This window comes from Herpailurus yagouaroundi, unplaced genomic scaffold (assembly GCF_014898765.1).
Source record: "Herpailurus yagouaroundi ecotype Mexico unplaced genomic scaffold, PumYag 186, whole genome shotgun sequence".
Taxonomy (NCBI): domain Eukaryota; kingdom Metazoa; phylum Chordata; class Mammalia; order Carnivora; family Felidae; genus Herpailurus; species Herpailurus yagouaroundi.
The window spans coordinates 28000268-28016447 of record NW_024412417.1 but is presented as its reverse complement, the minus strand read 5'-3'; the positions used below and the strand labels follow the sequence as shown (position 1 = coordinate 28016447).

The 16180-nt window shown below is 41.9% G+C and overlaps 1 protein-coding gene across 6 annotated transcripts in view; it reads left to right on the top strand.

The window, feature by feature from the left end:
• Positions 1–16180, top strand: part of SAMD12 (sterile alpha motif domain containing 12) — a 392536-nt gene that overhangs the window by 289676 nt on the left and 86680 nt on the right. The window contains exon 5 of one of the 6 annotated variants that reach the window (XM_040494293.1): positions 13851–13928. The exons of 4 other annotated variants lie outside the window; for them this stretch is intronic. In XM_040494293.1, coding sequence (XP_040350227.1) covers positions 13851–13879 — 29 coding nt within the window. In that variant the 3' untranslated portion in view covers positions 13880–13928. Of the gene's footprint in view, positions 1–487; positions 1137–13850; positions 13929–16180 lie in introns of those variants that run through there. One more of the 6 variants, XM_040494295.1, reaches the window with a different exon arrangement.

Below are 16180 nucleotides of genomic sequence, written 5' to 3'. Positions count from 1 at the left end.
CTGTCCTCTGTTCCTCCCATTCCTAGTTCTGCCAAGGAGCTCATCCCAGAATTTGTGACTCTAACTTGATTGAGGCAGAATTTCCCCTCAAAATTTCCCCTCAGAATTCCCCTCAGAATTTCAGAGTAAGGTCAGTGGGCTCAGAATGATTCATCTTTCATCACAGTCCTAAGCCATGAGACCCTCCAGAAAAATCCCTATTCATTGATTCTATGCCAGCACTACTTTTGCTGAATGTTACCCACCCCCTTTCTCTGGACCCTGACTAGATGTGCATGTCCCCCTTCCTGCACCTCCCAATCTTGCTGGATTTGACCACTTGCCTACTTGGGTTTCTGCTGGGCTTTGGTACCCCATTTATCTGTCAGTTCTGCACAGACCTCCATGTATTGTATTGCATGACTAAAGTAGACTCTAGTCAAGCTCTTTCCCTTCTGGTATGCAGATACTATATCATTGCCCATATTAATATGTTTCCCCAACACAGAACTGGACCAAAAGCAATGATGTCTCTGAAATATGTCTTAGGAAAACAACCACTTCACTCAATCCTTTTCTTGCAAACTGCCCCACCACTACATTACATGAAATCAAAGTCTCAAGATTCAAGAAAATAGAAGATGCACATTTTAAAACAGTGACCATTTTTCTGATTATATGAAAGCATACATTTATTGAAGAGAATCTTGTAATTAAGAAGAGTACAGAAAGAATAATCCATCTTCGATATCAGCCTTTAGCCAGAGGTAATCTCTTACATATTATGTAATTTATAGTGTTTTTTTTTTAATCTATTGCCATGCCATTGTTATATAGGTGGCTACTTAATATTTCAATCACATGTTTAGGCCATCATTTATTCAAACAATCCAGACAAATATCGCTTGTGATTTTCTTATCATATTTAAATAACAACATAATGAACATTCCTGTACCTAATCTTGTACCCATTCCTTTTAACATTTCTAGGGCACATGTTTTGCAAGGTAATCCCTTGGTAGAGGCATAAACAATTGAGTTAAATACTATAAGAAAGAGGTAAAATGGTTAAAAGTGATTATGTCTGGCAAGAAGTTTATGAGGATGGGCAGAAATGGGCAGATGAATACCGTTTTCCATTATAAGTACTACATTTTATTTTTTCTGCTTATGATTAAAAGTAAACATTGTATAGAAATAATTTTTCCCGGGGCGCCTGGGTGGCGCAGTCGGTTAAGCGTCCGACTTCAGCCAGGTCACGATCTCGCGGTCCGTGAGTTCAAGCCCCGCGTCGGGCTCTGGGCTGATGGCTCAGAGCCTGGAGCCTGTTTCCGATTCTGTGTCTCCCTCTCTCTCTGCCCTTCCCCGTTCATGCTCTGTCTCTCTCTGTCCCAAAAATAAATAAACGTTGAAGAAAAAAAAAAAAAAAAAAAAAAGAATTTTTCCCAAGTAAAACAAAATTATGCCCATTTTGAAGAGTTCATACAATATCCCCATATGGGCAAGCTGCCCTTCTGAGAATTTATAACAATTTACCCTCCCATCAGAAATGTGAAACCATTCCTTACCTACAAAAGGCTCTATAAACTAGGTATTTCTTTTTCCTTTTAAATATCTTCCAATTAGGTATAAAATGACATGCAATTTAAATTTGCATTTATTTTACTGATAAGATTGAATTGTTTTCCTGTCTGATTGGCCATTTATTTTTTTCCTTTTGGCTTTGAAGTGAACATACCAAAGCTCATACATTCGATGTATGCTGTCCTGGTGAAATTAGTGACTTCAGAAGATGATGTCCTTGTACCAGTGATATGGCCACGGCTTAAACATTTGGATAACTCTTTCTGAATGACCATCAGAGTCTGAGTGACATTCTTTTGGATATTCTTAGGATCAGTTACATCATCAGGTTTTCTTCTGCGCTTCTAAACCATCCATGAAAACAACTGTCCCTGGAGCCATGAGAACATGAACAGAATAAAGGCCCTTGTAAAGCACCACAATCATTTCAGTATATCTGGTATGGAAGGCTTCTCACTACCTTCCTCATTGCAGAGACTTCGTATTTAATACATTAGTTAAAAGTTGTCCATTAGTCTATATGTCTATGTGTCATGATGAAACCTTATGCACATGGCCTTACATATAGCAGACACTTAGAAATTGGATCAAGAGTATGGACTGAGCATACTTTTGAAAAGAATGTCATTCATCCTACCATTTTTGTTTGTTTTATTCACCGTTCTATCCCAGATAGCTAGGAGACTTCCTAGCACAGACCAGGTGGTCAACCAGTGTTTCTTGGATAAATGGATACATGATGAACATATAAATGAATGAATGCACAAACCAACACTTAACAATCGGACGTCAAGGCACAAGCTTCGTTTCCCTTATTTTGTAAGATAACACATGATGGCAAGTGCTTCTGAATAACACTGGTGAGAAATACATAATAAAAGTTGAATGGCACTGACAAAGGAACAAGCTTCAGTTCTAACCTTAGCTCTGTCAGGGAGTGGCTGTTACCTTCTTCACTCCATCAGTGTTTATGGAGTACCCCCGATGTGCTCTGCACTTTTTTTCCTTCAGCTCTATGGAGGAATAATTGACAGGTATAACTGCATATACTTAAAGTGTATGAAAAGTGTCTGATCATTCGATAGGCATTGCCAAGATGAAGATAATTAACATATCCATCCTGTCACTGGTTAACTCTTTGGGGGAGGGGGGAGGATTCGTAAGATCTACTCTCAGCAAATTTCATGTGTACAATACAGTATTATTAACTGTAATCACCATGCTGTGCATTAGATCCTCAGGAATTATTCTTCTTCTAATTCAAAATTTGTACCCTTTGACCTACATCTCCCCCTTTCCATACCTCTAGTCACTAGCAACCACTTTTACACTGTTTACATAAGTGTGACTCTTTTTTACATCCCCTATAAGCGATACTCCGCAGTTGTTGTCTTTCTCTGGCCAGCTTATTACAGTGCCCTACCTATCCATCCACGTTGTCACAGATAGCAAGATTTCCTTCTTTTTATGGCTGAATAATATCGCATTGTGTATATATACCAATTTTCCTAATTTTCTTTATCCATTCATCCATCAACAGACACTTGGTTATTTCCATATCTTACCTATTGTGAATAATGCTGGAATGAGCATGGAGTGCAAGTATCTCTTTAAGATACAGATTTCAGGGGCGCCTGGGTGGCTCAGTCAGTTAAACATCTGACTTCAGCTCAGGTCATGATCTCACAGTTTGTGAATTCGAGCCCCGCTTCAGGCTCTCCATTGACAGTCCAGAGCCTGCTTGGAATTCTCTCTTTCCCCCTCCTCACCTCTCCTCCCCCACTCAGGCTTTCTCTCTCAAATAGACAAACTTAAAAATTAACAACAACAACAAAAAAAGATACAGATTTCATTTCCTTCAGATACATTCCCAGGAGTGGGGTTGTGGGATCATATGGTAGTTCTATTTTAGATTTTTTGAGGAACCACCATACTTTTTCCAATAATTACCATACCAGATACATTCTTACCAACGGTGCACTGGCGAGGTAGGGTAGAGCATCTCTGGTTTCAAGGAGGGCACAGAGGCATAGTCTCCATGAAGCCCCATCAGTTGAGGTTAATTTTGGTAAAGACTGGGGGGTCCTTAGTGGCCAAAACTGCAGGGATCCTGGCAGGCAGGGCTCTTGAGGTCCTCAGTAGCAAAGGCTGCTAGGGTCCTCCCGTTGTCCCTTTCCCTCCTGGGGGGATGTTCTAGCCACGGGAGTCCCTCTTCACCCCAAGTCTGGCATGCTGGCACTCAGAAGGGCAGCATAGCTGGGGTTGTGGCCTCAGGAACACACGGAACTAGCTGGGGCCTGGAGCACAGGTGTACTGGCCACGGTGGTGGTGCTGGTGCCTGAGTTGCGGGGCTCACACAGTGACTTGGGCCCTAGGGGAGATGGAATGGTGTGCAGCAGCAACAAGGGCCCAGTGCTAACAGGGTGCAGCAGTGGCCTGAGCTGAGGGGGCGGGGGGTGCAGCACAGTGCGCCCCGGGATGGCAGTGAGAGTCCCGATTGGGGCCTCAGGGGACAAGATGCAGAGCAGTAGCCGGTCAGCCCTGGTGGTCACGAGTGGCACCAGGACCCAGAGAGCAGCACACGGCAGCGGCATGACCCAGCAATGGAATGTCAGAGCCTTAACCCGGGACCTACGGTGCAGGTTGCAGAGAAGCGATTCAGCCGCGGTGGCGGTGGATCAGTGCTTGGACCCAGGATCCGGGGAGTGGGGCTCAGAGAAACAGCAGCACAGCCCCGTGATGGCGGGTCAGAGCCCCGGCCCTGGACTCGGCCTGGGGTGCCATGCGGCAACAGCTCTGGTCCCCGTAGATGGCAAGGTGCTACAGTGTCCCCATCCTGGAGGGCAGGACAAAGCAGCGAGTCGAGCCCCTGAGGGCAGGTCTCACCTCAGTGGCAGCTCCAGCCTGGGGAGGACTCCAGGCAGATCTTTCTGCTGGATCTCCCATTCCTTGTGTGGCACGATTCTGCCCCCTCCCACCCCCTCTCCCCTCATGGGGGGGGGTGGGGGGGCGGACTCCCTCCAGGTGCTGAGCTGCTCCGGACCGGGCAATGGGATCATGTGGGTAAAATACCTCCCGCGCTTTTTCTCTGCCACCTCCTTCAGTCTGTGAAGGATTCTCTGCAGGATTGTTGCTTCTTCACGGTAGTGCTCTGCTTTCCCAAAGGTGTTTTCATCAGCTTGTAGTTGTTTATTGTTTTTGTTGGGGAGATGCACCTTGCAACCTCCTAGCCCGCCATCTTGCTGGCGTCCGCCTTGCCGTGCACTGGGCTGAAGGCCAGAGACACCCCTGGGGTATGACCTACAAGCCCTGTCCCCAGGGAATTTACAGTCTAGTGAGAGACAGACAGTAATCAAATGTTCCCAGATAAATAGGGAACGGCAGACATTGTTAAGTGCCTGGCATATAACGGGTTCGCCTGGCCTGAGAGCTCAGGGAAGCCTTCCTTCTCTGACGAAGGGATATTTGAACTGGATAGTAAGGCAGAAGGAACATTTTGAACAGAAGCTCAAAGACAGAAAATAAAAGCCCTGTGCATTGGAGAAGCGGACGACAAATGACTCTAGGGAAGCACAAGAGAGGGTAGAGAGCTTTGAGAGATGAAGCTGGAGAGGTCTTTGTTGCTCTTTGCTCGGTGATGAGGGAGAGACACACGGACCTGTTTTAGGGACATAGCACCAGACAGGTTTATTGTGAGTAGAAAACATACATGTTTGAAAAAAAAATTAAAAAAAAAAAAAAAAAAAAAGAAAACATGCATGTGCACCTCTTTGCTTAATGTCTGATATGACATTAATTAAACAGGAAATGTTTGGTTATGGTCACTTTCTTTTCCTCTTTCTTTCCTTTTATTGCCTGTCTTTTGAGTTCATTACGAACAAGAATTTGGTCTTCTGTTTCGGTGGATCCCCTTAGTGCCCGTGGCTGGCTGTGAACTGCTTGGTAAATGCTCAATACATGACAGCTGGCTTACCATTATTATTACTAAGCAGTCCTTTGTATGCTAGGATTTTACATATATTTTCTTACTTGGGCTTTTCCTTAATAAAAATTACTTTGGATTTATAGTAATAAATTGAGTTTCTGGCATCTGATACTTTCATATGTGGAATTCTGAATCTTTGTTATCCACTGATATTTGGGGTTTGTGTCGTTTGGGCACGGTTTTATTTTCCAATAAGTGGAGTATTGGTTATTTCAGAGCTTCAAAGCATCTCTAAGATTTAGAATGATGAAAAATGTAATCTATATATATTGAATCGCAACATGTATTTTGCATCAGAGCATTTTTTGATAGCTATTAGAAAAGTGTATAAATACGGAGATTAAATGAATGCATAAAAGAAAAATATTCTTTCACCAATAATTCGCTGCTCAAACAACAAAGCAATAATTTAGAGCTCTGACCTTGTAATTCAGCTGATTAGAGGAATCTAATTCTCTTTTTATTTCATGTTATGTTGTATCTAATTGATGGAGAAGTCTAAGTGAATCAATATGCCAAAAATTGACCTGGACAGACTCCATTTCTTTTGTGTCTGGATGACTCGTGTGCCCTGTCTTTCCAATTTTCAAGAAAAAAAAGTTTTCTTTTTTATAACTGCCAAAACTTCAAAGAAAGGCTGCCTCTTTCTCTTTCTCACATAATCACATGGTAAAGTTTCTGCACCCCAGACTTTGCTGACAATCTAGTGACAATACACAAAATGGGATAGAATGCGCCCCAGTCTCCCTTAAGTGGATGAGCCTCAACAGTTGTAAAAACCCCCTTTTAACCAGATCTGTGCAATCTGACCCAGCCCAGTGCTCAGAGAGCAGGTCAGAGGGGAAGGTACAAAGCATCACCTCTTGTTGCGGGAGCCTACATGGTTCTTTTCTTTTTCTCCCTGCTTATTGATGGTAGATGCAAGATAATATTTACACTTCACACATCACCCACCAGGATTTATTGTTGTTACCATCTTTTTCATCCTTCTGCTTTTATTAAGAAGTCAAGTTCCTATTTATCTCACCTCTCGGTCCCTCTTGCACATCCAGTTTTGTGCACTGGCTTATTCATAAATTATTAATGCACAGTGTAAAAAACCATTCTGTTTTTTGTTTTGTTTTGTTTTTTTATAGAAACAAGAAAGCCCTCCTGACTTGTAGCTACTGGTAATTTTAGCTGAGCTTCGGGGTGCCTGAAGCACGCCCCACTCTCCTGGTGAAGAAAGCGTCTGAAGCTCTTCTTCTGCTAGTGAAACAATTAACTCTATGTTCCGTTAGCCAACAGCGGTGCTCACCTAGGTCGGTCGTGTTTGTTAAGCCTGTGTCAGTCTGTTCAGCCTGCTCAGCTCAGGGGGAGAGTCAAGATGTGTAGCCGGGCTCCAGAGATTTGGGGTAGAAATGAAAAGATTTGCACTCATCGAACAAGAAAATGGCATTTCTGGCTGTCAATCTGGAAGGAAGTGCTTTTCTCTCCAGTGTTGCACAGCAGGCCCTGCTCATGTCCCCGAGTGTCAGCTCACGCCTCGTTGCTGAGTGAGCATTTCCCCCACCTAGCCTGTCAGGCAGACGTGTCTGACATAAAAGCAGGCTATCCTCGGACTGGGAAGCAATGATGCCCCAAATTGGGGCCAGTTCTGTTCAACTGAGGAGATTGTGCTGAATCTTACCTTGGTGTTGGGTTTATTACCAACTCTGACATGTGACTTCACTGCCCAAGAAATCACGGGTCAGAGTGTTTGGGTAGAGCTGGCTTGAGTCTGGAGACCTGGTGAGGGCCACTCCATTTCCCTGCCACGAGCCCTCACCTCTCCCTGCAACACCTCCTACATTGTTGAGGACCTGAGTGTGCCAGTCGAATGGTTGTAGAGGGAGTTGGGATGGCTTGAAGGAAAACGCTTTGAGCCCTATGGGTAGAAACTGTCATCAATTGGGACCCATGATCAGATTGCATATTGGGGGTATTTTGCATTTCACATCTTCAGCTGGCTTCTAGCTGCACACATCTGGCTCTGATTTTCACCAAAGTGTTAAAAAAAAAAAAAAAAAACTGGGCTGTGGTAATCTAAAAAAGATATAATTTCCTAAGATAAATCTGCTGAAGAGAACATGCATTTCGAAACCAAATGTAAATTGACTTATATGTTTTCTGTTTTCAGCTTTATATATTGGCTTTTCATCCACAAATACTGATTAAATGACTAGAGTGTGCTACCACTAAAGTGAGCAAAACACACATTTTTCTGGCCCCCAAGAATCTCACCATCAAAGTAACATTCCTTTCAGTTATCCTGAATCATCAGACTTGAGTGTGTCTAAATCCATAGCCTTAACACTTTAAATCCACTATTTTACCACATCTAAATACCTTATAGCTCTAAATTTCAGCATCTTGTGTGTTAAAACAAGGGGAATGGGTCTGGGTAGTCCTTAAGTACCTGGGAAACATTCGGCTATCCTCTGCCATTAGCACCTGTGGGTTCTTAAGGCTGCTTAACATTTCTGAGTTATGAACCCGGAGTAAGTATAAAATAAAATATTGTCCACTTTGCAAGGGTTTATGTTTTGTGTTTTTTAATGGAATGAAGATTCAAGTCCAGCCTGGCCTAACAGTATTGCAAAACAGAAGTAGCTATTACTGTATTGTTGCTATTTTTTTTTCTGTGAATCTGTAAATACTGCTTTTGATCCAAGGATTCCAGAATGTGTTTTATTAGATTTACCAAAATCCCCGGATTCTGGCATGCTGCAGTTTGTACTAGGCAATAGAATTGGGATGCTAAAGCATTGCTCTGTCTCATTTTTCTTCTTTTATAGACCCACATGCAGGAGCACAGATGAAAAGGGACACATATATTCACTTTCGCCTGGTAAAGCAGGGGCACACTTAGGATCCATTGTTAGGTGCCTGAGGAGTTATCATCAGAGAGTCAGCTGTGCCAGCTTGACCTGGCCGTGTTGACTTGCTCCATGCTGACAGATTCTGAAGTCACACTATTGTGGTTTCAAGAAACAAAACACATGACAGTTTCCATCCATCTTTTATGTTCCTCCAGCTTTTTCTTTCCATGTTAGAAAAGTGACAAAAAGTTCTTTTTTCAGGGAACTAAATGGTAATAGATGATAATAAGGTATCTTCAGGAAATTAGTAAATATTTTCTTTCAGAGCCAAGGACACGTGAAAATCAGGCCTCTGAAACATCAGCCAGACGCTGGAAACTCTCGTGATTTAGTTTCATTAAAGATACCAAAGAATAATTAGACCATAAGGGGATTTCTGCTTTCCATTCCCCAAAGACTATGATTAGTAGGTGACTTTCCAGGTCATTCTTTTTTCCACTTCCTGATTTTCCCCCTTTACGAAAATTGTTTGCTAACGATGGGAACAAATAGGTTGGGAGTACTGAAGCACCCTGCGCGGTATGGGTGGCCCGGGTGTGCTGGATTTTCATTTTCATCCAGTAGACCTGGGCTTTCCTGCAGGCCCAGATGGGGACTCTCTTTTCTCCTCATCTAGACAGCCAAAATGATAGAACTTGGCAATCTTTTCTTTGCATTATTAATCTTTAAAAAAAAGGGGGCAGGGTGGGGAGTGGGCACTTGGGTGGCTCAGTAGGTGAAGCTTCCAACTTCTGTTCAGGTCATGTTCTCACAGTTCGTGGATTCAACCTGCATGGGCTCTGTGCTGACGGCTCAGAGCCCAGAGCCTGCTTCAGATTCTGTGTCTCCCTCTCTCTCTGCCCCTCCCCTGCTCAAGCTCTGTCTCTCCCCAAAATAAATAAACATTAAAAAAAACATAAAAAAAAAACATACATAAAAAAATGTATGTTTAGAGATAAAGTGAAGTTATTTTATTTGTTAGTGTCCCTAACACATAGACACAGGGAAATACTGTCACAAATAAGGAAAGACTTTCAAGGTTTTCACTGTACTAGGAACTGTACACAATTAAATTGAAATTTAAATATAAGCCAGCATTTCAGTTAAGCTGCTTATTAGAATAATTAGGCCAGTGAAGCGAGGAGCATGTAAGCCAAGAAAATTGTGAGGTTTGGTTAAAATGCTCTCACTGTAGGTATATACAGAATTGAATGAGAAAGTTGTAAAGCCATTGGTTTAATAAATCAAAACTGTTCTACACTAAAAGTCAAAAGACAACCAGAAAAGGACCAAATAATTTCTTTTATATTTATAAATTCATAGTAATAGAAATCCTGAGTTGGCAGGGATTTTTGTGAAGCCATTTCTAAACTGGCCATTACCAAGTTCCTGTTTAAAACTTATCTGTGCCTGTAAGTTTTACTTTTTGAAAGATTCCCTTTACAATTTGCACTTATTAAGTGCCAATTAACTTGATTTCCCACTAAGTAAAACCATGATCCTCCAATTAGAGTATTGGATCAGCATGAAATAACTAGTGTTACCTCTTTCAGTTAATATAATTTAAACAAAAAGCAAATAAATGTGACATTTTGATTATCCTGTGTAATCTTATTATGGGTAAATGTATGATTTTTGTGAGTCTTTTTCTGAAAAGCAAAAATAGGGCAAGGAGGCTGACTGCCACCTTTGAGGGCTACAAGTTGGAAGCCACTGTCTGTTCCAGCCCCTTTAATCCACGGTGGGTTTAATGGCTCAGCCTCTGCCCATAAAGTGCTGCACAAGGTCAAGGCTAAAATATAGTTCTCCCTATTTTTTGTCTAGCCCTCTCTTTGCTAAACCATACAGCCACTCTATGAACTTGTGAGGCTGAGAAGTTTTGAGTGCTGTTAATTCCAAGATTTAGAAGTACAACTGCATTCGAAAGACCATAGAAATAGCACTGTGGTAACCCATTCTCTATTCTGGATTTCTCATTAGATTTTCTTCGTATCAAATTGGTCATTTAAAAAAAAAATGTGGTCTCATGTGCAATGATGTTATATAAGGACCATAATATCTACTCAGCTGCTCCACTGTAAGAGTTAGCAAATCATTGAATCTTCCTTATTTGAGTCCTTTAGTGTGAAAAGTGCCACCCTCAAACCCTTCTGTTTGATCATATAATCAAGTAAGACCTGGAAGAGCTCGGAAGACCTCTCTCTTAAATGAATAACTGCGTTAAGATTGCTTCTTTCTGATTATAGCTACATTTGGAATCCAACTCTGTATTCTGGGTATCACAAAGCAAGTTCTGTATTCTGTGTATCACAAAGCAAACTCAGGTGTGCTGGTGGGGATTTAATAAAGATTACACGAAAATTATTTGAGCAGTACTAAAGTGCAGTTAGAACTGTGTCCTTTCATGGGGCACCTGGGTGGCTCAGTCGGTTAAGCGTCCAACTCTTGATTTCGGCCCAGGTCAGGTTATGATCCTGGGTCATGAGATCGAGCCCTGTGTTGGGAGCCTGCCTGGGAGTCTCTTGCTCTGCCCCACCCCATGCACATGGGCGCTCTCTCTCTGTCTCTCTCTCTCAAAATAAATAACCTTAAGAAAAAATAGAACTGTGCCCTTCCAGAACTTTAGGGAGAGTAGGGTTGACATTAGAAAAGTCATAACAGATAAAAAATAGAGTGTGGCCAGGAATTAGAGTTGGTGACAGCAACTTAGGGAAGTAGCCACAACCCTGAGTCTGGTTAGCACTATTGTAGGCTACGACATCATAATGAGTGGCTGGTCCATCACACCTGGCGACGTCCTATTTTTAGACCACCTGAGCATGCCGTGAATGTGTGGAAGGCTGCCATTGCTTACTAAAGCCCTTTGGAAAATGTGGACTCACTGAATGCCACACAGGCCCCCTCATATCAGTCAAGTCACATTTGGAAAACAGAACCTTTAACTGCCTGCCATTTTGAGCTCCTGCCACGGAGCCTCTATCCCTAGGCAGCTTCAGGGGGACAATTGCGAGATCTAGTGGGTGTCTCTGTCAACCTATCCGTTAGGAAAAGAGCAGAGTCAGATGTGATATATTAGATGGTCCTAAGATGGATCGCTCTGAAAAATCTCATATTGGCAAGAGTAATTCAAGTTGCCGGGAATCCAAAGTTTGCCATGTGATGTCCCCAGAAGCCTGATGAGGTTTGACTGGTTTACTCTGCTAAATGAAACTGCTGAGATGGCTGTCACGAGGTGATTAATACAGTGCATAAATCTTAACTATGGGAAAAAAAGGAGATGAATCAATGCGTGCATATATTGGAAATGTAATGAAGCCAAATTGAAGCTACCAGGATTTGCTAATATATTACAGAAAAACAATATCGTGGTTAGTGTTCCTCCTTGGTTGGTCTCCTTTTGAAAATGGCCAGGAACACATGTTTGGTTTTATTTTTTATTTAACGCAAGACACCTGAATTGGCAACAGAACAGGAGAGTAATAATGACATAGTGAATATGTGCTGCTGGTATTTACCGTTCGCTATTTATTCCCACCATGTTAATGGAGAAGAAAAAAAGAAAAGAAAGAAAAAGATTGGCTCAGGTTCCCTCCAAGCCGCTATTGAATGCTGTTAGTAATCATATACAAAGTTTTGGTAGTTTTCAGAGTAATTAGAACCCCAGAGCAAATAAACACTAAATGAGCTCTCATCTTTGAAGTTATTTTTTTTTTCCTAACTAAATAGCTCTGTTCTGCTATAATTATATACCAGTCATTATGAAATTAAAAATCATTTTAAGTGATTGGATTTTTTTTAAGAAGCATTTGTTTCTTGCTAATTATTATGAACTAATTGTACTTTATGATGGTCTACAAGAAATCTGAAATCACTGCCTTAGAGCCCCAGTCCCCGGTGGTTGCAAGCTGCATTCCAGAAGGAAAACAAGTGATGAGAAAGAAGGTCCATGGCCATCAAAACCTGAATTTTCAAAACTTTGAAAATATCTGACTTTCTGAAGGTCATCACAGACAGCACAGGGTGATGGCCTAAAAAAATTTTATTGTCATATGGACCTGAATTTCATTCCAGCACTATGAATCTCTGGCATTTTAGTTAACATCTGTAATCCTCGACTTTTGTATTCATAAATGGGGATGATAATACCTACCTAAAGCCTTGTTTTCAGGATTAAAGATAATATCTATAAAACTTTTAGCACAGAAACTGGCATCGTAGTAACTATTGTTATCACTGCTTATCATCATTTCCATTGTTATTTTTGTGATAGGAAAATTTACTCCCGCTCAGAGGCCAGAGCTTGGTCTTCAGGACAGGTAGCGCGTGACGTCCTGTGATAGTGTTTTCAATGGCAAGCTTGGATCTCTCCGGAATTAAGGGATTTAAATGTTCGGCAATCCAGAAAAGCAGAAGTTTTCCATGTTATTTTCCTATCCTTATGATCCAAGGCCAGAGTAAGCATGGGTAGAAAGTGTGACTGTGCAGACTGTATATTTATTAGGGGCTTTCTCATAAATGAACAAGTTCTTGAAACCCCACCCATTCATAATTTCACGAAGATCCATACTTTGCCAATACCTCCCTAGGGCAACAAGGAAAACAAAAGGTATAAACAGTAGTAATCGTAAATTAAAACATCAAACAACAAAAACCCCTACAGATGTATCACGAGTGACCCTTTTCCCCTAGTCCTCTCTTTTTTTTCTTTTTTCTTTTTTTTTTTCCATTTATTACAAATTAATATCATGAGTTATACAGATGAGTAAAAACTGGGTACCAGCTGATTCTGTCAGGAGGCAGGGTGATGATGAATGTCAAAGTTAGGGTTTCCCTCTGACTCTCTGCATTATCCCAACTCTTTTGATAGATAAACTATTTCTTTTTACTGTCCTTAGGTCTTTTTTCTGCCTGTTCATTTTTAATTTTGCTGTTAGTTTAGAAAACATTCTTCCTTCATTTCTTGGTTCCAGATACGGAGCTTGCTGAGTGTTTCTTACTTTCTAGGCACAAGGTGCTTCACACATGTTATCTTAAATAGTCTTTAAGTCAGCTCAGTATTAAAGCTGAGAAAAAAAAAAAAAATGCAGGGTCATAGAGATAGTAAATGGTAGAGCAAAAGTTTAAGAGGGTTCTTTCAGACTTGTGAAGCCAGGCTGCCTTCCTGACTGTATTCAACGTGGTAGGCACAGATTGGTGATTTCAGGAATACCCACCTAAGAAACCAAATTCTGATTCTGAATATAGATTCTGTGATGGACACTGAGACTGTGGCTTCTTAATCTGACCTATCTAAACCTCTCTTACCACTCTCAAATGGAATCTACCTAGTTCTTCTAGTGCATAGGTTGATTAAGAGTCACAAATCCACCTGACACACAGGCTTGCTTCCTTCCTCCCTTGATCCGTCCCCTTCATATTCACAGACTCCTGGTCCACCACCCTGGATTCCTAGTTTAATGGAGCAGGAGAACTCTGCTGGCTTATGACACATCGCCTCAGGGGCAAGAGAAGAAAATGTTCTCATCTCTGTGGAGTAAGGGAGTGGTAGTGTTGGCCTTTATTACATTTCTTAAAGATACTGGAAGGAAAAGGCTGGATGGATTTCACAAGAGGGAAGGAAGACAGATTGATGAGAAACAGGAAACAAACCACGTACAGACATGAATAGTCCCCAACAAAGACAAGAAAATTGCCATCCCTAACTGCCTCTTGGACGGAAAAGCCCAACACATCTTTCTGACATATGCTTGCCCCACCCACCAAACTCAAGCATCACTGTTACACAACCAGCCATGCCCTGTCTTTCTCCAGGTATCAAACGAGGGTTCCCAAAGGGTCAGACTTCCACAATAGCAGTTACTAGCAATTGTCATATACCCACCCTATGCCACGTACTGGACTAGGTCCCATTCAGTCTCTGCAATAATTCTGTGAAATTGGTAAATTATTCCCAGCTTACAAACAAGAAAACCAAGGCTGAACAAATGTCAGCGAATTGTCTACTGCCACACAATTAGAAAGGAACAGATCTGGTATTGAAACGATCCCATGTTGTCTCCAAATCCTGTGTCCATTTCCACTATGCCATATTATCTATGCAGGACAGTTCTTCAAACATGCCATTCTAGGGGTGCCTGGATGGCTCAATCACATGAGTGTCTGACTCTTGATTTGGGTTCAGGTCACGATTTCTCATTTTGTGAGTTTGAGCCCCACATCAGGGTCCTCGCAGTAACGGTGCAGAGCCTGCTTGGGATTCTCTCTCTCTCTCTTCCTCTCTCTGCCCCTCTGCTGCTTGTTCATTCTCTCTTTCTCTCTCTCTCTCTCTCTCACTCACTCACTCAAAATAAACTTTGTTTTTTTAATAAACTGTAAAAGAAAAAAATATGCCATTCTAAATTAGTAGGTCTTTTGGAAGGATGATAGTAGAAAGGGGAAAAGGGCCTGGGCACCTGGGTGGCTCAGTCAGTTAAGCTTCCAACTCAAGTCATGATCTCACAGTTCGTGAGTTCGAGCCCCGCATTGGGCTCTGTGCTGACACCCTGGAGCCTGCTTCGAATTCTGTGTCTCCCTCTTTCTCTGCCCCTCCCTGTCTTGTGCTCTGTCTCTGTCTCTCAAAAAATGGATAAACGTTAAAAAAAAATTTTTTAATAAGAAAGGGGAAAAGGGTTTTCGGGAAGTTTGTTGATGCCACAACCACCTGAGAAAATAGCATTGGTTTCTTGTTTTTTAATGGCAACATTCCTAGTTCATTAAATACAACAAGTTCAAGCTGTTATTCGGATTGTTTAGCTTTTTCTGCTTACCTACTTCTTTAAAAAAATCCTGTGTTCTCCCAAAGTTTATATGATGGCTATAATATGGGCACTATCAGATTTCCCATGGAAAGATTCAAGACTCATGAGCGCCCGCTGCAAAATTTGGGCAAAATGGATTACAAAATCACTCAGAATTGTGAGGTGTCATCTAGAAGTCCACCCATGCAGCTAATATTCCAGACTCCTTCTTATGACCATTTCTGAACAAATATGACTAAAAGCAGAGAAACAGGAAATCAGGAGGAGGCTGCCTGGATATAAGAGGATAGGGCAGCACATAATCCACACTTCTGAACCCACACAGAAATCAGAAGGAACTTTAGCAAGGTCACTTACCTGTCTGGGATCATGTAGTTTCAACATCACATGACTTTCTATCCACGACTTTTCCAAGATTCTCCTATAGCCTATTTTCTAGAAAACAGTGATGCCGAGTATATAATATGTCACCTCTAGTAATTGCAAGGAACTTAATGAATTTTACACCAGCATTTACAGTCGGTCTGGATGTTTCATTTTTGTCTAGATAGTAAAAAATATCCTATGGGTGAAGTTTGGAGGGAACAGGGGTACACCAGGAAATCACAGGCATTCACGTGTCAGTCTAACTGTGTAGATGTTCAAAGCAGGATATGTGGATTCTTGTCCAATTCAGTGGGAAAATTTATAGAATCTTGCCACTTGAAGGGAAGTTAAAAGGTCATCCTAGCCAGTCCTGCCTCAAGCAAGGTCCATGCCCAAACTGCAAAAGACAAGGGGGTTGGCTTATTGTTTCATCTATCTGTAAGAAGTGCAGGAAAGTTGGAGCTTTCTTCATTTTATCATAAAGGGGGCAAAAAGTGGGGCACCTGGGTGGCGCAGTCGGTTAAGCGTCCGACTTCAGCCAGGTCACGATCTCGCGGTCCGTGAGTTCGAGCCCCGCGTCGGGCTCTGGG